At 50.2% G+C, this 24,460-nt stretch overlaps 1 protein-coding gene across 6 annotated transcripts in view; it reads left to right on the top strand.

Moving 5' to 3' along the window:
- The first annotated feature begins 1,910 nt into the window (after nt 1-1,910).
- AKNA (AT-hook transcription factor) overlaps nt 1,911-24,460 on the top strand; it is a 64,693-nt gene continuing 42,143 nt past the window's right edge. For 4 of the 6 annotated variants that reach the window (XM_053564810.1, XM_053564835.1, XM_053564838.1 and 1 more), the window contains exons 1-4: nt 11,891-12,030; nt 17,832-18,215; nt 21,089-22,152; nt 24,369-24,443. In XM_053564810.1, coding sequence (XP_053420785.1) covers nt 17,945-18,215; nt 21,089-22,152; nt 24,369-24,443 — 1,410 coding nt within the window. In that variant the 5' untranslated portion in view covers nt 11,891-12,030; nt 17,832-17,944. Of the gene's footprint in view, nt 2,623-11,890; nt 12,031-14,384; nt 14,556-17,831; nt 18,216-21,088; nt 22,153-24,368; nt 24,444-24,460 lie in introns of those variants that run through there. The other 2 variants (XM_053564829.1, XM_053564819.1) reach the window with 2 other exon arrangements.

Genomic DNA, 24,460 nt, shown 5'->3' on the forward strand with positions numbered 1-24,460 from the left:
CCATCTTTCCCCCACATTAGACTCCAAAGCTAGTGTGGTCTTGGGAAATTGAGCCTCAAGATCCCCATCTGGAAAATGGGTTTGGTGGGTTAAATAATAACCCCCAAAGATAACAAGATTCCAATTCCTGGAACTTTTGTGTGTTGATTTATATTGCAAAAAGGATTCTACAGATGTGATTAAGTTATGGTCATGAGTTGGGGTGGGCCCAATATAATCAAAGGACGCTTATAAGAGGGAGGCAGGGAAGGTCTGACACAGAAGAGAAGGTGTTGTGCTGATAGAATCAGAGATGTTGTAGTGATATGCTACGAAGATAGGGGAAGAGACTACAAGCCAAGAAATGTAGGCAGCTGCAAAAGGCAGAGCATTCAGAGGGAACCTGCCCTCCTAATGCCTTGATGTTAGCCCAGTGTGACTGATTCAGACCTCTGACCTCTCTTTGTGGGAGAAGAAACATGGCAATTTGTTACAGTGGCCATAGGAAACAAACTCAACAGGGAAACTGCCCCCAGCAGTGGCTGCCCACGGTCTCATGTCTGTACTCTGAGAGTAGAGCAAGGAGTTTCTGGATGTGTTGCTCTGGGGCTGTGGTCCATTGAGTGTGAAGACCCCCTTTTGTAAAGGACAAGCTTGGACCCACAGCTGCCTGAAGCCTGGGCCTGCTCTTTCAACATCAAGCCCCAGGATAAGCACCTGTCTTGATGTCTTTTGAAGGGAGGGGCACATTGTGGTGGCTAAGGCAGCTGTGAGTTCTGGGTGGGGGTGGGGGGTGTCAGAGGTCCACCCTGTAGCCCTGACATCTTTACTCATGATGCTGAAGTGGGGAGGAGAGAAGGGGAAAACTACATAGGCTCTCAGGGTCTGCTCCTCTGCTGTGGAACCCTGGGCAGGTGATGCAGTGTACCCAGCCTCAGTTTCCTCTTCTGATCAGGAGGCTCTCAAACAAGACTGACAATCCCAGGGACACAGTACACATCTATGGCAGTATGAAAATGCACCTTGGGCCCTTCCTGCCCTGATATTTCAGGGCCATTCCCAGAAGGATTAGCTAAAACATTTGTCCCTGCCATAAGCCATTAGCGAAGAGAAGCTGCTGCTATGATGCCTGTAGATCTGTGTCCAGGGAGTAACTGGGAAGAGCTTTCTACCAGGAGGAATGAGTTACAGCTGAAAGAGGGACCCTGGGCAAGTCACTAGGCGATTCCAGAAGGATTAGTTAAAATGTTTGTCCCTGCCCTAAACCATTAGTGAAGAGAAGCTTGCTGCTTTGATGCCTGTAGATCTGTGTCCAGGGAGTAACTAGGAAGAGCTTTCTACCAGGAGGAGAGAGCTACAGCTGAATGAGGGACTTTGGGCAAGTCACTGCTTGCCCATTAACTGCCCTCATCCAGCCCGTCCTGGTGGAATAGGGTCAGTCCAGGGGCACTTTAAATTAGTGATTTGTTTCTTATGGGCTTGGCGCTAAATTTATTTATTTATTTCTCTCAGCAACCCCAGGAAGTGGGGAGTACGAATCTTATTTGCCTGAGGTTCAGCAGCAGCCGCGTGGCAGAACTGGGGCGAGAGCCTAGGTCAGTGTGACACCATACACCACCATTCTTCAAGGAGGACAATGGGCCGTACCTGTCCTGTACTCATAGTGAGATTCAGTGCAAGTTCTTTTTTGGCTTTGGGGCCCAGGTTTTCATGCTTGTCTAATGAGGTAACGAAGTTTGGGACTGGAATATACCTGAATGTAATGACAACACCTGCCCACCTCATAGGAGAGGACTGAGCATCGTGAGAACTTATAACAGTGACACCTAATCACTGTTCAATAAAAGTTCATTATTGTTAATGTTATCAACCAGTCCGTTTCAACCATAAAAGTTTAATTTTATTGAGCTCAGGAGTTTCAGACCAGCCCATCTGGGCAAGTCACTTCTTGCCCATTAACTGTCCCCATCCAGCCCCTCCTGGTGGAATAGGGTCAGTCCAGGTGCACTTTAAATTAGTGATTTGTTTCTTATGGGCTTGGAGCTATGTTTATTTATTTCTCTCAGCAACCCCATGAAGTGAGCAAACCATCTCTACCAAAAATAGTAAAGCCAGGCTTCGTCGTGGGTGCTGGTCCCAGCGACTTGGGAGGCTGAGGCAAGAATATCTATTGGGTCTAAGAGTTCAAGGTTGCTGTGAGCAAACTCATGGCACTCTACCCAGGGTGACAGAGTGAGACTGTGTCTCAAAAGAAAAAAGTTTGATTTCTTCCTCACTGTGGCTCTTTGAGAACTTGCACAAATGCATTACTCTCCGCTTCCGTGCCTCAATCTCCCTGTCCGCGGTTGGGCTGATTCCAGAAGCGATGTGCAGCCTCCCAGATTTGGATCTTAGATCCTGGAGCCTAGAGCCGTCTCCCCGGCTCCCCGGAGCTGGAGTCCCTGGGGGCGGGCCGCAGAGTACAGCTGCCTCTCTTGGATTGGTGGAGCTTCCATAGGCCCCACCTCCAGGGACCGCCCCCCGTAGTCGCGGGCGGGCCCTGGGGGTTATGCAAAGAGGCCTCCGCCCCGCCCCGCGTCCGGATTGGAGGCCTTTGTTTGCCGCTCAACTCCAGGAAACCGCGGGCGCGGCAGCCGCTGGCAGGTAAGACACTGGGAGGGGCTCGCGGGGGGTTCGGGGCGGGTCCCAGCCCCTCGCTGGGTCTCAGTTTCTCGGTCGGGAGAATGGGAAGGGGGAGTGACAGTGCCAGTGGGCTCGGCTCCTTAGGGACGACGCTGCTTTCTGTCTCTCCCACGTGAAAACCCCACGCGCACGGGAAGGAGACGGATCGCTGCTTCAGGAATGGAGGGGAGCCCTGGACCGGCGATCGGGGCCCGAGTCCAAACCCCGCCGGCTACGGGGTTCCGCAGTCTCCGCTATGGGGCCTCAGTCTCCACCTCCGCACAATGGGGTCGTTGGCTTTTCCTCTTTCTGCTGCTGGGGCTGGTCGCTGGCAGAGGAGTGATCCCCAGGGAGCCCGGGAGTGGTCCTTGGCGGGGCCTCGGGCTGTGTTTGGGCTGGAGGCGGGGCCCGGGTTGCTGTGGTTACTGGTGAGGTGGGGCTTTTCTGTCCTGGGATTTGTGAGGTTCGCTCACCCAGCAACAACCCGCTCAGCCCTTTGGCTCCGAATCGCGCGCCCTCCCTGGACGCCTAACGCAGGTTTCTTTTCCTCTTTTTTGGTAGGGGGAGGGAGGTAGAGCGAGGGCCAGTGTTGGGTGCGCAGCCTCGTCAATGGTAGGAACTTTAAGCGGTTGCAGAAATAAAGTCAGTCCCCTCTTGGTGTACTTTTGCAGACTAAGGTTGAGAGAGAGGGCGCGGTTTGATCAATGCCACACAGCAGGGAGGCTCAGAGCTCTTCTCTCCCCTGTGTGATAGGGCCAGCGCGGGCAGAGGCAGAGACTGCTTGCTGTGTGACCTTGGGCTACACTCCTCCAGTGCTCTTTTCCTGGGCTTTCGTTGAAAGAAATGACAGGTTGGAGTGGATCATTACCTATGTTTAAAAACCTGAGAAAGTTGGAAAGGGAAGTTGCTGATAACAAACCGAGGCTGTTTTGGAGCTGAAGAGAGAAGCCAAGACGGGCTGCAATGAAAAGAGACACTGTTCCTGTCCTCTAGAACAGAAGAAGAAATGCGATGAAACTGAAGCATGAGGGACTGAAGTTAGATACATACAGGGACTTCCCAAAAGCACTTTCCAGGCACCTCCTTTAAAGTTGGTGGGTTCTGTTTTTTTTTTCACTGTTTTGTTTTATTAAGAAAACAGAATGGCTGCCCATCTGTGGGGGCCTAAATCTGGTTTACTTACCAACAGGGAGATGGAAGCTACGGTGTTTTAGGGACTCTCTTTGGGTTTATATTCAGAGGCAGTCTCAGTTCAGGAAGAAGATACCCACAGGAAGCCTCTGCCTCCCAAAGTTTAGCCCGTTGAAACATGTGATTTGGGCTATTTCTTGCAAAGGGATTTCATCAGCTCCCACCATCCTACAGACTCTGCCCCAGATTGGGGTTTCCAGAGAGACTGGGAGCAGTCCCAAAACTGCAGGACCTTCATGCTGAGAGCACATTTTGGAAATTGATGCACAACGTTTCAGTTTACCCCCATGAGGGGGTAGAAAGGGGAATGCCAGGTCCTTTTTTATGTTTTCTCAGTCCTGGATGATGGGATCTAGAAAGCAGGAGTAAGAAGACCTGCGTTCAAATCTCTACCCCATCTTTAGTTGAGAGCTTCATTTTTCCCTTCTATAGAATGAGGTCGGTAAGGTCCATTTTAGCTTCATTGTAAGGCTCAACTGAGGTGGCATAGAAAGCTTTTGTTCAGTCCACATTATAAATTTGGAAATAGGGGCATTGAGGCCCAGAGAAAGGAAGGGATGATGACAATAATACCATTGATAATAATGCAACCCAGCCCCGGCCAAAAACTGCAAAACAATAAATAAATAAATAAATAGTGCAAGGAGTGAGGTCGGGAGGGTAAGAGCTCTTACCCATTTCGTCTCTACTGTCGCTCCCAGTGTCTAGTACAGAGCCCTGCTCATAGTAGGTACTCAATACATTGTTGCCAATCATGTAGATTATATCACTTAGTTACATGGTGTCATTGAGGTGGGTGTTATTGTTGTCCCCATCTATGGATGTGAAGCCTTTGGTTCAGAGAGGTCAAGTCACTTGACTAAAGTCACACAGCTCTTCACCGGGGTTACCTGGTCCTTACTTTGGTATGTGTGGGTGTGTGCTGGTGTCAGCTCATGACAACTGCTTGTGCTCATTTCTTCACAGTGCTGCATCCACTGACACCATATTGGATATTTACACCATGGAAATCAGTCACTACCACAAGTCGGGTCTTTCTCTTGTCCTCTTATTTTTCATTTTTTAAAAGAGCTGCATGTGAAGGGTGTTGGGGGATGGAATGACATCCTTCCTTCTACCTGGCAGCTGGGATTCCTGGTAATGCAAGGAGTTCAAGGGAGCCACGCCAGAAGGCCTGCTCCCCTGAAGTGTGGGCTTTGGGAAGGAAGCCTTTATGAGATGAGGCTCATAGTCTGTGATGTGAGTTGTGCTGTGCAGCAACCATCTGACTTAGGGAAGGTCAGTGTGAGCCTGAATTCCAGGCCAGAACATCTGGCCTTTAACCTGCAAGTGACAGGAACCATCAATGGTGGTTAATCAGGGGAAGAGCCTGATCAGAATGGTGCTCTGACATTTCTTCATTGTACTGAGGGGTTGGAGGGTATGTAGGGGTGAGTGGCTGAGAGGAGGCTCTGCAGTTGGCCAGGGAGCCAGGAGGAGTCTAACAGCAGCCTCTCACTTTCTGAGCGCGTCCTGTGTGCTAACATACTATCTGTTATTTTACACACACACACACGCACACACCACCTAGAGAAGCATTGTCCTGTCTATTGGTGAGAACCCAGGCTTTCTTGCCCACAAGCCTCACATTTTTCACTCCTTTGTCTGTCTTGCTTCCCAGCCCATAGTCTCATCTTGGCTCTGGGCTTCCTCGCCAATGTCAGCTGAACTCCAGATTGATTGCCAAGTGAGAATCTCGGCTTCCAAGGCTGATCCCACACTACTCGTAGGTCCTTGCCAGCATTCTCCCTGCTGAGCCTATTCTGAGGGAGGGGCTGAGGATCAAGGCCAGAGTGGGGTACCCAGCTGTTAGTCTCCTCGGGGCCCTAGGACTGCAGCCAAAGACCAAGAACTGTGTAGGGGAGGGTCCAGGAGGCTACACTCAGCCCCTCCAAGTAAGGGGTTCATCTGAAGGATAATGCTATATTTGTGGATGCAGACCCAACTCTGTCCTATGTGCTGTGTGACTTTAGGCAAAGTATGTAAGCTCTCTGACCCTTTCATCACCTGTTAAATGCCTAATTATTTATAAGGAGCCCATCAGGCAGCACATGCCAGGACCCAGACTGTTAAAGTAGCTGAGACTGAGGGCTGATGGTTTCCTTTTTGTCATTTCCACATGTCCCCACAGGTTCCATCATGGCTGTATGTGCAGAAAATAGCACATGGTATCAGAATTAAAAAAGAGGAGAAACTGTGTGTGTTGGGGGTTATAGAATGTCAGACCTGAAAAGGGCCTAAAAGAGCCCAACCTTGCTTTTCAACTTTCACAGGTGAAAACTGAGGCAGGAGGTGCCCAAAGTCCCTCATGAGCATGAAGCACCACACAGGTGTGAGGCAGCGTTTGTTTGGTTTGTCTTAAGAGTAGTAAATGTTCATTTTACTCTTGTTTTTAAAACTGCTGTTATTTTTAATGGGAAAAATGATAAACTTGTCTATAATCTGACTACCTAGTAATAATTATTAGAAACATTTGGGGGCACATCCTTCTCTCTTTCTCTTCCATATTTTACTACTTTATTCTTTATAGACTCAAACTAGATATATATTATTTTATAACTGGTTTATTCACCTAGCACATCACAATTTTTTATCATTTCATATTCTTTTTTTATCATTTCACATTCTTCTATAGCATAACTATTAATAGCTGCATAATGTTGCTTTGAGTGGAAATACTGTAATTTGTCTCAATGACCCCCTATTATTGAGCACTGAGGTTGTTTCCAGCCTTTTTACCTACTGCAGGCTTCAGTCATGAAGTGATTACGATAGTGCTTTCTGGATTCAGGCAGCTTAGTTCAAACTCAGCTTCCTTGCCTGGAAATGGGCATAATAATTTCTCCCTCCCTAGATTGGGATGAGTATTAAATAATGATATCTTAATTTATAAAGAGGCTTTTACAAGCTATTTGACACCGAATAGGTGCTCAATAAAGCCTGCTGTTAGCAATACATTCCTGGCACATGCACAATTTTTTTTATTTGACTCTTTAAAAGAGCATCAATTTGACAGTGTGTGTATTTTTCTCACTAAGGCCACACCCTCTTCATAACCCAAGTCTCAGTTGGCTGAGGAAAACCTGTTTCCTCCCTCCTTAACTGCTCAGAGCTCAGGGTGGGGACACGGTTTCTTTTCTTTTTGGTGGAGGGGGTAGGGGAGACAGTCTCACTCTATTGCCCTGGGGTTGAGTGCCATGGCATCATCATAGCTCACAGCAACCTCTAACTTTGGGCTCAAGCGATCCTCCTGCCTCAGCCTCTCCAGTAGCTGGGACTATAGCCCCTCACCACAGAACCTGGCTAATTTTTCTTTTCTTTTTTTTTTTTTTTTTTAGTAGAGACGGTGTCTACTAAAAAAAGTAGAGACTCAGACTGGCCTTGAACTCCTGAACTCAAGCAGTCCACCTGCCTCAGCCTCCCAGAGTGCTAGGATTACAGTGTGATCCAGCGCCCAGCCAGACACGGTTTCTAATTGAGTCAGTGAGTTCTAGAACTGGTGGGAGGCCACAGGGAAGAAGGCCACAGGCAACATTCCCCTGCACTTGGGAGGTCTGCCTCTCCCTGTCCCTGTTTGTGTCCAGGACTAAATTGATACTGGGAAAGCTCCAGGGTAAGGAAAATTAAACTCAGCCCTACAGGGAGCAGGCCATATTGGAGTTTCACTGTTAAGGCAGAGTCATTCATGCATTACTCCCCCTCATTTTACAATTGCAGAACCTGGAGTTCAGAGAGGTTAATGACTTGCCCAAGACCACACCGTTTCCAAGGGTTCTCCCTGAAGTTCTCTGCTTGCCCACAGGTCCTTGTGCCTTAAACCCCTGCACCTTGCAGCCTCTCCTGGTGCCATTAGAATGGCATTTCTGCCTGAGGGGAAAAAAGAATGTAGAATCCAGGAGGTTTAGTGTTAAAGATAATCTCTGATAACCTCAAAGGTAATCTCCTTAAACCCCCAGGTTCCAAAACTCAGAACAGGGAAGGCACTTGTTCCAGGTCACTCGGCTAGAACTTGTGTCTCCACTTCCTAAGCCAGGCTTTGGTTTGTTCCTCTTGGTCCATTCCTGAAATCCTCACCTGCCTCCTCTCTCCCTCAGACTTTCTGCGGACTTTCTAACTACAGGGCTAAACTCAGCAGCCTGGGCAGGAAGAAGTTGGGGGACCTTACAGTGGATTTTCACATCTTTTTCAGGGAAGGGAGGGCAGGAAGCTCAGTAAGGGACAGAAGATGGAATAACATAGGCTTCAGCCCCCGGGGCTCCTGAAGCTGCCACCTCTTGATTTCCATGGGGAGTGGCTGGGAAGCCTGGTGGCTCCATGGTAGCCCTGGGCCTCAGGACCTGTTGCGAGGGGATGACTCAGGCTCATCATGTCACCAACTATGGCCCATCTCAGTCCTAGGGCATGGCCTGGGCATCACGGGTAAACTTAAAGGGGAAAAAAATAAAACTACCTTCCAGTCTGGTTAATTAGCTGGCACTCACGTGGGACTCAGAAATGATTGTGGAGGGAGGGAAAGAGGGAAGGGACGGTTGATTGCATGGGCAGTGAGAACGTGGGAGAGAAATGGTCACTACAATGTTAGAACTTCATGGCCGAGAGCCTGGAGGGAGCAGATGTCTGAAGGATTGCTAGGGTCCTGTGGCAGAGCTGGCACAGCCACACATAGGCCTGTAACTGGTGAAGGTACTGGACCCCTAGCAGGAGGGGCCAATTTATTGTTTTGTTTTCTTTTGTTCTTATTTCTTTTCTGGGTGATCAGGATCTAACCTCCTCCCTTCTCTGGGCCTCAGTTTCCTCACCTATAAATGGAGTAACACTCCCACACTTCCCAATGCTGTGTTTAAGTATCGAGTGCTGATACTTAAACACAGCACTCGATACTTAAACACAGCACTCGATACTTAAACACAGCATTGGGAAGTGTGGGAGTGCAGATGAGAAAGCACTTTGGAAAACCGAAAGGCTCTGTGTAGGACCAGAACCTCGTACAAAGCCAGAAGGTTGGCTTACTACGTTGCAATTTGCTGGTAATAAGCTCCACCCTGCATTTCATCCTGGAGGGTATTCATTATCTCTGCAGGCTGCCCTGGTGTGAGCACCGTGCTTGTTCATCAGTAGCTGGGTCTTTGTGCTTTTGAAACTACTGGAGCTCATCAACTCTGTGACCCTGAGCAAGTTGCTTGGGCTCTAGGGACCTCTTTTACCCAGCTGTCAATGGGAATGTCACACCAGCCTCCCTGGGTTGTCTCGAGGGCTGAGTGGGGCTGGGGTTTAGTGGATCATCCAGCATTTCTGTTGTGCACCAGGGCCTGTGTGCTGGGTCCTGGGATATGACAGTGAGTGCCTCACAGAGTTCCCAATTGAGTTATGAGAGAAATGGTAGTCAAATAATCACACACTAAGTACCATTCCAAACGGCAGGCCCCTGAGGACAGCATGCTGGTGCTGAGGTCTGCGGGTTGCCAGGTACCCTGGATATTAGTTAGCAGGGAGGAGAAGTGGGGTTGGGTGAGGAGCAGAGGCAGGCACATCTGTCCCGGGAACACTGTGGCAGGAACATGCTGGGCAAGGGCCAGAGCAGATGGCGAGAGAAGAGGCTTGGTGCAGTGTGGGGAGTGGATGAGAGGACCGGAGAGCTTTCCAAGCAAGACTGTTGCAGGAGGTTGCGTGGGGGTGCAGAGATGGGCAGAGATTCTGGTGAGGTTTAGGAAATAAAATCACCAGAAGTTAATAATGGATCAGTCATGGGATGTGAGGAAGAGGGAAGTGTCCAGGATGATACTCAATTCTGGCTGTGTACCCAGGTGAAAGATGGGCCCAGCTAGGGAGGGATGGGTTTAGCGGGTGATGGTGTCTTGAGCTCAGGTTTGGACATGTTGCTTTGGTTAGGTAGAATTTGGCCTGTGGGTGGGGATGGTGTTCCAAAAGGGAGCACCACATAAGCAAAGGCAGAGAGGAGAGTGGTCAGGCTTGAGGGTGGCGAGGAGGTGGAACAGAGTGCCCTGGAGGCTGTTGTCCTTGGGGTGAAGTGGCTGCCCTTAAGATGAGCTTGGGGTTATCCAGCGGCCACGGGGCGTGCCCAGTAGTGACAGGCACCTGGCGTTGACGGCAGCCCTGGCTGCTGCCTGCGCTAATGACCAGGGAAGGAGAGTGAGTGAGTGACAGGGTGTCAGGGGAGCCCGCCCCTCACACAATGGCCCACATGGTCACCAGAGCCAGCAAGGAGGAGCCTCATTAGGGTCTGGCTTTGCTCTACATTGAGCTGAGGGGTAGAGCCCTGCCACCCAGATGTGGGTAAAAGAGAGGGAAGGGGGCGGGAGGGGGGTGATTACTGCACTGTGAGGGCCGGGCTGTAGCCTGGGCTCTACCCAGCACTTGCAAACTGACCTTGGGAAAGTCCATTCATTCATTTACTCCTTCAGCAAACACATTCATCAGGCACAATCAGCGTGCCAGGCACACAGAGATATTAAGGTCCAGCCTTTGGAGGAAACCAAAGACTTGTACCTAAGTAGTAGGAATAAAATCCCCAATAAATGACAGCCACATTCCAGGTCCCTTCTGCACTGGCAGGCATTACCTCATTGAATCTTGATAACTGCTCCAAGGGGTGGCCAATCTTCATATCCCTGTTTCACAGACAGATACGAACTGAGGCTTAGAGAGGTGAAGCCTCAACCATCAGAGTAGGCAGGAGGTGGGGCTGGGATTCGAACCCAGGTCTACAACAATGGGTGGATTCTGACATTCATTTTTCTGTCCTATTCTGTCCTGCCCATTTATCAGAATCACCTGGAGGGTTTGGGGGGCAAAGTGAAGCCTGAATTGTCCCTTTTTCTATTTGTTTCCTGAATCACTGGTGAGGCAGAGTTGGGAGCCATCCATGTGTGTAGGGTCCAGGTCCTGGGCTCTCTCCTCTGCCCCAGTGCTGGCCTCTCCTAGGTGGCACACTCTGTTATGGGGGACTCAGGCCTGGCTGCTCTCAGGGAAAGTCCAGCTGGCACCCACCTTGGGCCTCTGCACTTACTGTTCCAGAACACTGCCCCAGCCTTCTGTGGCCAGCTGTGCTCCCTTTTCCTGCCAGTGCCTTTTTTGAATGAATGTTGCCTTTTCACAGAGACCTTCCTGATCATCCCATAACCTCCTCCCTGACCCATTACTCCCTGCCTGAGCCTCACCTGGGAAACTTAATCACTGATGCCCAGAGATTGGTTCTGTTGGTCTGGCCCTAGGCATTGCTACTACCAAAAGCAGCCTGGGATATGGATTGCCCACTCCATCACCAGCTGACACACAGCAGGAGCTCAGTGAGTACCTATGAATGAAGGACTAGGTGGAGCAGGGCTTGGGAAAAGGCAGTGTGTCCATCAGGATAAATCTGTCCCCTGATAGCTGGTGAGCCCTGCGAGGATACTTACAATAGGCGAAATTCCCGATCAGCCACTTCACCACCTCCATGGGCCCTAGAAAGCCCCACGCTGGCTGCAAGCCCCCCTCAGGGTGATGGCAGTGGGTGAGGTGGGCAGGAATAGTTGCAGCCTCCCCCAGGTGTCGAATTGCACATTGGCAGACAGGGCACGGAGTCAGAGCTGGAGGGGCACAGCAGCCTCTGTCTGTGCTCCCATTGTGCCAATGGTCCCCAAGGCCTAGTGAAAAGGGAGCCTCCGCCAAGGTCATGCCATAGTTGAAAAGGGCTGAGGAAAGGCAGCTAGAGACTTCCTCCCAGACTCAGCATGCTGTGTGATCTTGGCCAAGCCGCTGACCTTCTCTGAGCTTCAATGTCCCTTTCTGTAGGTACCTCGAGGGCCTTCGTGGAGATAGTCCCAAGCTCCAGGCATCAGAAGTTTCCGGGAATCCTTTCCTGGGCAGCATAGACATGCAGAGGGCTGCAAGGGGTTAAGCTCAGCTCTGGCTCTGCACCGCAGACAAACCCCCTCCTTCTGACAAACACTTGTAGGAAATCAGGCTGGGCGCTTCCTGCAGGGGCGGGGAGAGGTGGGGAGCCATGCTGTCTGTGAGCGGCAGCCCCAGCTGGCAGAGCGGGCCTGGAGGCGGGCCAGGGTGCAATGGAGGCAGGGGGCTCCCCAGGTTTGGAACAAAGACCCCTCTGGCAGGTCCCCTGAACCTGAGCAGGCAGGATGGTGGTGGAGCCTGAGAGAGGTAAGGGGTTGGGGATGGAGGAGGGCCGGGGAGTCTGCCTTCCTCTGGACTGTCCAGTCACAGACTCTGAGACAATCCCTGCAGCTGGACCGGCCCAGCCAGGAAGTTGCAGCTGTGGCAGCTGTACCACTTCTCTCAGCTTAGGGGATTTCAGTCCCCTGTGTAAGGGTGGATTTTCAGGGGATTTCTCTAAGCCTTAGAGCACTAGATTCTAGCCCCAGCCCTGACTCCCACGTCTTGTGAACTTGGGCAAGCGTTGGGCCCGCTCTGCCTGGTATCCTCACGTGGATGTGAGAGTCCCATCCATTGCTAAGGGGCCTCAGTGATGATGCAGGCATGGCGAGCAGGTCAGGAGGCAGCAGGGTTCCCCACAGTAGATGTTGCCCCATAAGGGTAAGATGAGATGCCCAAGCTGTCCAGGGGCCAGCAGACCCAGCTCAGCTCTTGAGGGTGGTGAAATCAGAGCGGCAACAACAGGGCACCATTTCTTTCTCTTCAGCCTCTGCTGCTTGGGCAAGCTGGAGGCAGGGAGGGGACTTGCAGAGGGGGAGTGGCTGGCGCTTGCTAGTGGGGCTAATTTCCACACAGCTGCTGGGAACCCCTGAAGGGGTGATGCAGGGGGTACTGAGCCCAACAACCCAGCCTTTTTGGAGGCCCCAGCTACTTGATATGGGGAGTCTTCCTTCCCCTTCCTTGCTTTCAGAGTCACAGTACCCCAGTGTTGAGTCCCTGGGCTGCACTTGTCTGTGCCTCAGTTTCCTCATCTGGCAGGTATTGGGGCAGCAGTGGGGACAGGGGAGTGCCCTGGACAGCCTTGGCCAGATGTTTCAGGGGCATAGGAAAGGGGTGATGGGCTGCCTGGCTCTGCTGGCAAAAAAGGATCTGGGTGTCTGAGCAGCTCTGAGTGATCGAGCTCTAAAGGGAAGGGTCCTCAGTTCAGGAATGGTTGTGGGGGAGGGCAGGCAGAGGAGCCCTGTAGGGGAGGTGGGGAAGAAGAGTGTCCCACGAGGAACTGAAGAAGGACGTCTTAGGGCAGCAGTTCTCAACCTGTGGGTCTCGACCCACAGGAACTGTATTAAAGGGCCACGGCATTAGGAAGGTTGAGAACCACTGCCTTAGGGGAAGGGATTTGTTAGACCCCTGAGTAAGCCAGGGCCACAGGGGTGGCAGAAGGCTGGGGAGATGGACAGAGGAGGGAGCAGTTTCTCCAAGGTTGACCCTGAGCCCAACAGCCCTCCTTAGGAGGACTTAATCCTAAAGGGGTCAGCTCACATGGCTGGAGCCTTCAGCAGACTCCACTGCCCTCACAGTGGCTGACCTAGCGAGCCCTGCCTTTGTCTGGCATTCAAGGTCCCTCGCAATTCATACTTTCAGACCTCTGTGCTTTGCTGATGCTGTTCCCTCTCCCTGGAGTGCCCTCCCCCTTTCCTCTCCACCAAATATTATTCTTTTTTCAAGGCGATCTTAAAGCTTCCTTCTTCAATAACTCCTTCCGTATTGCACCACCCCCTACCATTTGAAGTCTTGGAACCCTTTTGCTCTTTTCCATATTCCTTGTGTCTCATGTTGTGTCTGGCATCTAGAAAGAAGTCATAGATGGTTTTTGCTTCTTTTTTTTTTTTGAGTTAATTGTACCAACTGGGTGCTCAGTATATACCTTTGATACTTTGAAATGTGACCTCAGAGAGCAGGAAGGAGGTTAACAGTTCTGAGGCTTTTGCCTTCAGGAGCTGAATCAACTGGGAACTTCAAAATTCTTTTAGCCCTGTCCCCTGCCTCCCAACCTACCCTAGCAGTGGGATATCCCTTTGCAGTAGCAAGAGCAGGTAGTGTTTTCTGTATTCTGTAGTGAACACAATTTAAGCCCTGCCGTGCGCCATAAGATGAAGCTGGTCATCTGTTTTTTTGTCACGGTACCATCCCATACTGAGGTTGGCATTAAAGTGTGTTTGTTGACTGACTAGCTGACTGGCTGGTCCCAGGCTCCATGGCTTCAAGGACCATGGCTTGCATGGAAGACAGAGGCCTTGCTCAGGAAAGGTGGACACGTTAAGTGTATTAGGGGCTGCAAAACTCCAGCCAGTAACCGCAGCTGCCTCTGACGTGCTGCTTCCCCTGGTTGCAGTGAGATTTCTGCAAAGACTGAGTCATCCCAGGAGACAAGATGTTCTGCTTTGTGCACCCAGAGGCCTCTGTGATTGGGCAGGCTGTTCTGTGGCAGGGCTAGAAAAAAGCCCTTTCAAAAGTCAGAAAACCACACACCACCACCACCACCCCCGCCCCTTCCTCAGCAGAGACTTTAGAAAAACAACAGCTAAAATATAACACCTCTCACACCTGCTACAGAAGCAGGAGTTAGTTAGTGAGCTTCAAAGGGTGCGTCCTACCCAAGGCCATGCCCTGGGCAACTGAGGCAGGCTCTCTGCAGGCTGACCCAAGAATCTGCATGCTTAGAAGATTCTTGAGCACGCTGAAGCTTAAGATCACTGGCAGAGATTTCCAAGAGGGGCACGGGCTCTGCAGAGGTATGGGAAGCAAGGGTTAGAGCTTCTAGTTAAAATTCAGTTGAGCTTTGAACAAGGTGGGGGTCGGGGGTGCCAACTCTCATGCAGTCAAAGATCTATATATAATTTTTGATTCGCAAAAAAATATTAAGTAGCCTTACTGATAACATAAACAGTTGACTAACACTATTTTGTGTGTTATATGTATTATATACTTTGTTCTTACAATAAAGTAAGCTAGAGAAAAGAAAATGTTATTAAGATACTCATAAGGGGGAGGCACCTGTGGCTCAAAGGAGTCGGGCACTGGCCCCATATGCCAAAGGTGGTGGGTTCAAGCCCAGCCCCGGCCAAAAAAAAAGATACTCATAAGGAAGAGGCAATGTATTTGCTATTCATTCAGTGCAAGTGTATCGTCAGGAAGGTCTTTGTTCTCTGTGTCTTCACACTGAGCAGGCCGAGGAGGCGTTGGTCTTACTATCTCAGGGGTGACAGAGGAGGAGGAAAATCCACGTTGGAGTGGACTCGTGCAGTTCAAACTCATGTTCAAGGGTCAGCTGTATTTATTTTCCATTGCATCTTTTTAAATTTACTTTTAGAAATATCGTTTCTAATAATCTATTAGTATAGGAATACATGGATACAGAGTTGCAAGGAATGTATATGTTGGTGTGCAAACCAATATCCTTTTAATGAGCTGTGTGACTAAAAAAGGAAAAGCAAACACTGGAGGCAGTTGGACCAACATTGATAGTTACAAGTCTTGCTCTGACACTTAGCAGCTGGGTGATCGTGGCTAAGTCATTATTCCATGCTAAACTCAGTTTTGTAGTGTGAAACATAGTTTGCCTATGACATACCCATACATGTTTGTGGGAGGGTAGATTGGGAACACGTGGGTAAAACTTCTAGCCAGAGCAGCGCACAGGGGGCACACCACATGTGGTAGGGATGGGGGGGCTGGGAGCAACACACAGGGCAATCTGGAGGAAATTCTGGGGCTCTGCATTTGGGGGGACAGACAAGAAGACTGGGCAGGGGAAGAGGATAGAAATTCTGAGCCCTGTTCACAGAACAGGGGTTGCAGCCAAGAAGGGAAGAATGTTATTCTCTGTCCCTACCCCACCCCTTAAGAAGGCAGGGCTCCTCTGGCTACACTGTTCCCTGGGGAACTTTCTTTCCAGAAATAGTTGCCTGCTGACATTTCCCAGCCATACAAATCAAAGTTCCTGAGCAGGATCCAAGCACTCACGAGGCTGGAGGGATAAACACAGACACGTCTGTCCTCAGAGGCCTGGAGTCATATTCCGCTTGGCCACAGCATGAAGGGAAGAGCCCAGACCATGGACCAGGAGGCTGACTTTCATCCCAGCTTGACCCATGTGTGGCTTTGGGCACGGTCCCTCCTGTCCCTCTGGACCTCAGTTTCCCCACCTATAAAAGAAGGCTTTTGTATCAGCTGACCTGGGGGACCCTGCCATGCCAGAGTGCTGCAGTCCTTTGAAACCTTTTGTGGCTGGGAGCGCCCAGGTGGGACCCTGCCTACTCTAGGTTAACTTGTGTTTCTGGGCCTGGCACAGTGTGAGGCACAGAAGAAGTGCTTGGGGGAATAGTGGGGGGAGGGGTGGGGAAAGAAGGAGATGAAAGAAGATGAGGGGGAGAAGGAGAGGCAGGGAAAGAAGGCAGAGGAGGGGAAAGCTTTTCCCCACCACCCTGCCCCTGCCGCAGCTGCCTGAAGTCCCTACATGGTCAGGCTTTCCTGTCCTGGCTCATTCTTTCAGAGCAGTCGAGGGAAACTTCTAAGACACCTGTGACGGGGGGTCTCATTGCACAGGAGGTACATCTAAGCCCTGAGAGGCCCCCTCCCCCGGGTGTGGCTAACCCCTGCTCTGCCCACAGTCCCTGCGGGTGATGTCACCCACCCCTGTGTCCATACCACAGCATTGAGGAGACAACGTCCACATCTAAGAGACTCCCTGGGAGGCTTCTTTCCCTGTCTCTCCTTCTCCCCCTCATCTTCTTTCACCTCCTTCTTTCCCCACCCCTCCCCCCACTATTCCCCCAAGCACTTCTTCTGTGCTGCTTCTGGAATACTTTTTCCTTTTTTTTTTTTTTTTTGTAGAGACAGAGTCTCACTGTACCGCCCTCGGGTAGAGTGCCGTGGCGTCACACGGCTCACAGCAACCTCTAACTCTTGGGCTTAGAGCGATTCTCTTGCCTCAGCCTCCCGAGCAGCTGGGACTATGGAATACTTTTTCTTTTTGGTAATTGAGGTGAAATTCAGATAATAACATAAAAATAACCATTTAAGGTGAACAGTTCCATGGCATTTAGTATATTCACAATGGTGCATCTTCACCACCTCTGGTTACAAAACACTTTGATCACTGCAAAAGGAAACCCCGTACCCAATTAAGCAGTGATGCCCACTCTCCCCTCCCAGCCCCTGGTGAAGGCTAATCTGCTTCTCTCTCTCTCTGGGTTTCCCTAGTCTGGACACTTCATATCCAGGTACCTCACTCTATGTGGCCTTTTGTAGTCTGGCATCTTTCATTCTGCATGTTTTTGAACTTTGTCCATATGGCAGCAGGTGTAAGGACTTCATTCCTTCCCTCATTTCTTTTTATGGCTGAATAATATTATTTGTAGATACCACAAATTGTTTATCCATCCATTCATGGACGGACATTTGGGGCACTTCCACCTTTGGCTGTTGTGAGCAGTGCCATTCTGAACTTGTGTGGACACATATGTGTTGGAGTACCCGTTTTCAGTTATTTGGGGTACCGGGATGCTCTTTTCACCATTCTCCTCTTCTTAATCTGAATTCTTACTGAAGGAAGGTTAGGAAAGGTTTCTAGAGGAAGTAACTTATAAACTGAGACCGTCCTCACCTCCCGGCCGAGCCCCTGTGCCTCCTCCATCACATCTCACCTGGATTTGTAGGTGCTGGTTGTCTGTCCGGTTCCTCCTGGGCTCCTGAGAGCAGGGCCGCGCACATGTGCGCAGTAACAGTAGCTGGCCCTCATTGAACTGTTGTTTGGTGTGCCTGCTGCTGGGCCTTTCTTCCTATGGCTCAAGTACTTTATAAAACCCTGGAGGCAAACAGGAATTATTCTTTTTACTGGTAAAGAAAATGAAGACAAAATGACTTGCCCAAGGTCACACAGCTTTGGGAGGATGGAGCTGCGAGGTGAACAGGGCTGTCTGATTCCAGAGGTCTTGCTGGTGACTTCTTATTCTGAATAAAGGAGGGGACCTGAGGAGTAATGCACCCCTTCATTGTGTCCCCAACAGGTCACAGGCAGGATGGCTGGTGCTGAGCGGAGCTGGAGGTGACCTTTGGGCCTCCAGTGGCAGCTCTGTCTCCTAAAGATGAAGCGGCCCAGGTGAAGCCCAGGCCACACTCAATGGCCAGCTCAGGGACTGAGATCCACTGGACTGAGCCCGGCCTGGGGAAGGGGCCCCAGCGGCGACGCTGGGCCTGGGCCGAGGAGGAGAAGAATGCAGGTAGAAGTGGCACGCAAGACTGGGAGGAAGAGGAGCCCTCTGCCAATGCCTCTAGCCCTGAGCTCCTGGAGGACTTTCGCCTGGCCCAGCGGGGCCTACTGCCCCTGGAATGGGACCCAAACCTGCAGTCTGAGGGACATCAGGACTCTGAGTCGGGGGAGTCTTCAGGAGGTGAGAACGACCCTCCACTCCGACAGGAATGTCTGTCCCCCAAACACTCCACCTGCTGACAAGGGGCGGGAGTACAGAGAGCTTCATGTTTTCTAAAAAAATTCTGTAAAATCTATAATTTAAAAATTTTGAAGATTTCAATGGCAGAAAAATCAGAAAATATAAGCAAAAAATATATAAAATTAAAAATTGCATCTCATCCTAGATAACTACTCTACTCCCCAGGTATAGATGTGCTAATGCAATACGAATATATACTCTATTGTAACTTGTTTTTTTAACTTAACAGGCATGAACATTTTCCCAACACACCCAATCTTCTTGCACAGGTCATTTCTAAAGACATTTAACGTCCAAAGATCATTTAACATCTTTGCACACTCCATAGTATCTTTGATCCAGGCTTATGCCAGTCTTTAAGATTTAAAAAAAATCCCAATTAGCAATGAGAATGTTGGCGTTTTTGTTTGCTTGTTTTCTATAACTGTGATCTCTTTGCATAGAGACCAAATTAGATGAAATTCCTAGTTTTGTTTGGTAAGTCCCTCCTCTCTGAACCTCCCCACCTGTGAAATGGGAGTAAGAATACCATTGAGAATAGTAAAAGCTTGATACGTGGTGGCTGTTACACTTAGATTATGGATGAGATACAGGATCCTGTGAATCGTGGAGGTGCCATGTGGAGGGTCGAGAAGCTACCAAGCTTGTAGTGGATTCTATTACCCACAGTTTTCCATGCCTTATCTGCCTGCCTGGTTCACCCACTGCTGCCCATCTGGAACCACTTCTGAGCTCTCCATCATGGTGACGGAGATGAACTGATCTCTTTCTAGGGTCATGTGGTAACCCCCTGCTATGATGCAACAACTGCTTCTATGCCCTGTGTCTTTACTATGTGCCAACCAGTAAGGGACACAGCTGTGTGGTCAGTCTCACCTTCCACCCATCCCTCTCTCCTTCCCTCCTCACCACCCTCAGCCAGGTAGGAAGGTCTAACCTCAAGTTTGAATAAGGACTGTTAGGTCATCTTTTTGATGGTCCCAGTGAGGGGTCAGAGGAGCCAAGATTAAATCCAGGCTTCCCAGGCCTCAAAGCCCACATTATCACCACACTCCATGGCCCTCAGTGGCAGAAGCAAACTCACCTGCATGGTTGGGGCTTGGGTCCTAATGTCAGGGACTATTCTGAACCACTGTGTGATTCAGATTCTTTTCCTCTCTGGGCATCAGGTGTGCTGCCACCAATGGGTGACGTAGGTGGGTAAGCGATGTAGAGATGTCAGGGGTAGTAAAAGGAGCACCAAGGAACAGAGAGGAATGAAAGGGTTATAGCAGAGTCCGGGCTTGATGGCCCCTAAACTGTGTCTCATCAACCCTTGGACCTATCCCAGAGGCCAACACAGGGTCACGAAGAGATAAGCAGCTCAATAGACACTGGCTGTATGGGTGATGGATAGCTGGGGGAGGCAGGGAGGGTCGGATGGATGGGAGGATGATGGACAGGCGAGCAGGTGGGTAAGTAGATGGGTGATTGAAAGGAAGGATGATTGGCTAGATGGGTGGGTGATAGATAAATATTTCTTGAGTACCTGCTATGTAATAATTTCTACAACTATCCATTTCCTGGTAGCTTTACATAGCTTATTTACCTCTTTCCTTCTCTCTCTTCTTTCCTTCTTTCTGTTCAGTCAACAAATACCCTGTTTCCCCGAAAATGAGACAGTGTCTTATTTTAAGGTGTGCTCCCAAAGATGCACTAGGTCTTATTTTCAGGGGACGTCTTATCTTTCCTGTAAGTAGGTCTTATTTTCAGAGGATGTCTTATTTTCGGGGAAACGGGGGAGTGTTGGGTACTAACTCTGCAAATGCAGCAGTGAACGAAAGTAGTGATTCTGCCCTCATGAAGCTTGTGTAGTGGAAGAGACGAATGTTAATGAAACAGCACATAAATGAATGGAAAACTGTCACTGTAATAAGAAGTACAAAGGAAGGTAGCCAGTCATACAAGATCTGACAAAAGGGAGAATTTGAGCTAGTCAGAGAGACCTAAGACTTCCTTGATGCAGGAAAGGTTGAGTTAATGCCTGAAGGGCAGAAGGTGTTAACTAGGCACAGAGAGGGAGGGAGCACCCCAACCGGGGACCAGCAGAGGAATGAGCACAATCACAGTCCCCGTGGTGGTCCTAGAGCAGTGGGACCGAGAGCGTCGACCACCCTAGTGGCAGCCTTGACTACCCAGGTGTACATGGTCCAGCTGGAGCAGCAGGGAGACCTGAGGGAGGCCATGGAGGGAGATGGATCAGGAGAGCTGCTAGATGGAGTGACAGGGACTGTAGGACCATAGTAACGCTTCTGCTTTTGTTCTGGGAACAAGAGAAAGACACAGATGAGTTTTCAGAGCGGGGATAAAGGTGAAGACAGAGAAACAAGGAATCAATTAGGTGACTGGTGCAGGGGTCCAGGCAGGAGAGGACGTGGCATGAACGTAAGTGGTGGTGGTGGGATTCAGAGCAATGGATGAGCCTTGGGGCTCGGTAGGAGGCCATGTGGCAGGACCAGGTGACAGACTGGATTGGGAGGGGTTGGGGAAGAGAGATGGCAAAGACACCTCCCAGGCCTCTGGCTTAGATGGCTTCTGCTGAGGTCAGAGACCTTGGAGGGACTGCTGGATTTGGGGTTTGAGGTTGAGAGACCTCTGTGACAAACAGAGGAGGTGTCAGACAAGCACTTGTCTGTTTTGGGGGGCTCACTGGGGTTCCTGCCATCCCACATGATGAGGAGGTGAAAGCCAGAAAGTCCAAGTGACTTGGGGTGACATTACACAGTGGGTACAGACCTGGTGTGTGCTAAGCAGTGAAGGACCTGTCTTTTCAGAGATTGAAGCGGAGGATGTGGACAGCCCAGAAAGTTCCAGCTTGCCTTTCCACTGGCTCCCCCAGCAGGACCGTCACTTGGACATGACTGAAGAGGAGCGAGATGGGGTCCTCGGAAGTCCTGAGGTTGAGGAAGCTGGAGAGGGCTCCCCAAAGACATGTTCTGAGGCCAGTCTCAGCTCAAAGAGTGATGGGAACACCAGCCCCGTGGCCCTGGGGCAGGGGCAGGCCAGAAGCTGGGTGGTCTCTGACAAACAAGCCGGTGGAAACAAACCTTCAGAACATTCTGAGGTCAACCCGTTCATTGAACTCAGCCCCACAAGGTCTTGGAGCAGTGAGACTATGATCCTCGGCCACCCTAATAATAGCTTTGACTCCACCTGGGATGGGGAGACAAATGTCCCCCAGCCCACTGCCCTGGCAGACACCTTGCCACAGATCCCCAGCCACTTCCTAAACCCAGACGACAGAACTGGAGGCAGCGTTGCTTGGGCAACCCCCACAGAATTCCAGGACCCCTCAGTAGCCCCAGCCCAGAGCCCCCACCGTGCCACAGACGGATGGAGGAAAGGACCTCCCAGCCCCTCCTGCCCTCCGGCCGATGACCAAACCTGGAAGCAGACAAAGACACCACCTAAGCCGCTCCCTTCCCGATTCACTGGCTCCATCAGCCCCCTGAATCCTCAGCCTAGGCCAGTCCAGCAGGACAGGCCATCACCCAGGCAGGGAGCCACTCTGGCTGGCCGCTCCACTTCTGATGCCCCCAAGTATGGCCAAGGGCGGCTGAACTATCCACTCCCCGATTTCTCCAAGGTGGGGCCCCGGGTGCGATTTCCCAAAGATGAAAGCTACCATCCCCCCAAGTCCCGTAGTCACAAAAAGCACCCTGAGGGCCCTGCCAGACCCCTTATCTTCAAGTCACCAGCCGAGATTGTACAGGAGGTGCTGCTGAGCAGTGGAGAAGCATCCCTGGTGAAGGAGCCGCCACCTGCCCACCTTGTTACCAGGGTACCCCAAGAGTTCCAGACTCCAGAACAAGCCACTAAGCTGGTCCATCAGCTCCAGGTAAGCAGACTTATGTACGTGGGTGTCACCAAGGCACCTGTTGGCCTGGGATGGAGGCCAGTTGAGCTGGGGAGGCCTTAGGGCTGGGTCCCAAGCCCCTTGCTGGTGGAGGGGGATGTTCCAGAGCCATGAGCTGGATCCAGGCCCATTGCTCAAAACCAGCAGTGATTGTACTCCCATTTCAAGGATGATCTGTTTATTTTCAACTTCTGCTATGAAAAGATTCAAACATATGCAGGAGAGAGAATAGTACAATGTACCCCCATCCACCAGCACCCAGCAACCCGGTTAGCAGCTCCTACTGACATTCCTTGTCCATGGCCCCCACTTCCCCACTCACCCCTACCAGGTTATTTGAGTCTTTGGGGAGGGGGGGTGTTATTGTCGGGAGTTTTTTTTGTTTTTGTTTTTGTTTTTTTTTTTGCAGTTTTTTTGGCAGCGGCCTGCCACCTTTGGTATATGGTGCTAGTGCCCTACTCCTTTGAGCCACAGGTGCCACCCCTGTCGTTTTTGTTTTTGTTTTTGTTTTTTGAGACAGAGTCTCATTCTGTTGACCAGGCTAGAGCACTGTAGAGTCATGATAGCTCACAGCAACATGAAACTCTTGAGCCAAGCCATCCCCTTGCCTCAGCTCCCCAAGTAGTGAGACTATAGGCACCCACCATGTTCAGCTAGTTTTTGTTTTTGTTTTTGTTTTTTTTTGATAGAGACAGGGTCTCACTCTTGCTCAGAGTCTCACTCTTGTTGGTCTCAAACTCCTGAGCTCAAGCAATCCACTGTCCCCAGCCTTCCACTGGATTATTTTGAAGCAAGATTTCAGGCATCTAGTCATTTTATCAAAAATACTCGAGTGTGTGTATGTCTGAAGAGAAAGACCTTATTTGAAGCACAACCACAATACCATTATCGATACTAAACATTTATACCAGTTCCTTAATATTATCAAATATGGAGCCAGCATTCAGATCTCTGGTGTCTCACGAATGGCTTGCTCATTTCTGTTTGTCCGGATCAGAATCTGAACAGGGCTCTTTTGCTGCATTTGGTCATTGCGCCTTTCAAGTCTCTGCTCCCTTTTTTTGTTTTTGTTTTGTTTGCATTTCTTTTTTGAAATCTCTTGTACTCTGTCTTTTCTCTCTTTTACTTCTTCCATATAATTTACTTGTTGAGAAAATCAGTCGTCCGTGGGAGTTGCCCACATCTTGGACTTTGCTGATGTACACTCTGGTGTCTCTTTTTGCATCCTATTGTCCTCTCTTTGTCCTGGCTATCTGTAGGTTTAGGAGATTTTTCGGACTGGAAGCATCTGTTTACGTGACTGTTTCCTGTCTACACTATGAGCTCCGAGGGGGCATGGAATTTTGACCAGAGCATGGGTGGCCTGTGTGCTTCCTTCAGGAGTCACATTTGTGATGTTAGCAGCTCCCCGCGGTCATTGCCCAGACCCTATCTTTCCTTCGTTTGGGGTGACAAAATGGTAATATTCTAATACCATCGTTCCTCCTGCATTGATTGCTGGAAATCTAAGAAGTAAAAATTCCCTCATCATCTATTTAATTACCAAGTTCTAGTTTATAAGGGAAAGATGAAAGAGTTGCCCAATTCTGCCCTCATTTCAGAACAATGAGTCAGCTCCCTCACATCCCTCAAAGGTGACCGGTGACATTTGCTTTTGCTTTTTCTCTGTAATGACTGCTTTTAATGAAGCTCTTAGGGTTAGTTTAAGGCAAGTGACTCTGAGTAGGTGGAACTGTGATTTTCGAGTCTTCTATTTTTCTACCATAGGACTTGTGGATTGATTCATTTAATTAGCCTTTCAAAAATACTTAAGCACATACTACTTAGGCACTGGCAATAGAGTAGTGGGGAAGATGGATATATGCCTCGCCCTGTGGAGCCAGCTGACGGACAGGGGATTTGGATGTATAGAGTAGAGGCAGCCCTCTGTGATGGGGTTATGCATCAAAGTCAACCAGCCAGAGGCCCTCTTTGCAGACTTGTCATCAGGGGTGGTAAATGAGTTGTCTTGCTGCCTCTGATGTTCCAGAACTTGGGCGTGGAGGTCTGTATTGCATGCTCTGCTCAGCTCCCACCACTGATGCTTATACTCCGAGGAACCCAGAAGCTCCCATGAAGGGCGTGTTGCCTGCCAGGTCTCTCAGCAAGGAAGGGTGTGTTGTGTGCCTGGGTGTGACTGCATTGCTCTCTCTCTGTAGGAAGACTACCACAAGCTCCTCACCAAGTATGCAGAGGCAGAGAACACCATCGACCAGCTGCGCCTTGGGGCCAAGGTACCTGGCTGGGGTGG

This window comes from Nycticebus coucang, chromosome 2 (genome assembly GCF_027406575.1).
Source record: "Nycticebus coucang isolate mNycCou1 chromosome 2, mNycCou1.pri, whole genome shotgun sequence".
Taxonomy (NCBI): domain Eukaryota; kingdom Metazoa; phylum Chordata; class Mammalia; order Primates; family Lorisidae; genus Nycticebus; species Nycticebus coucang.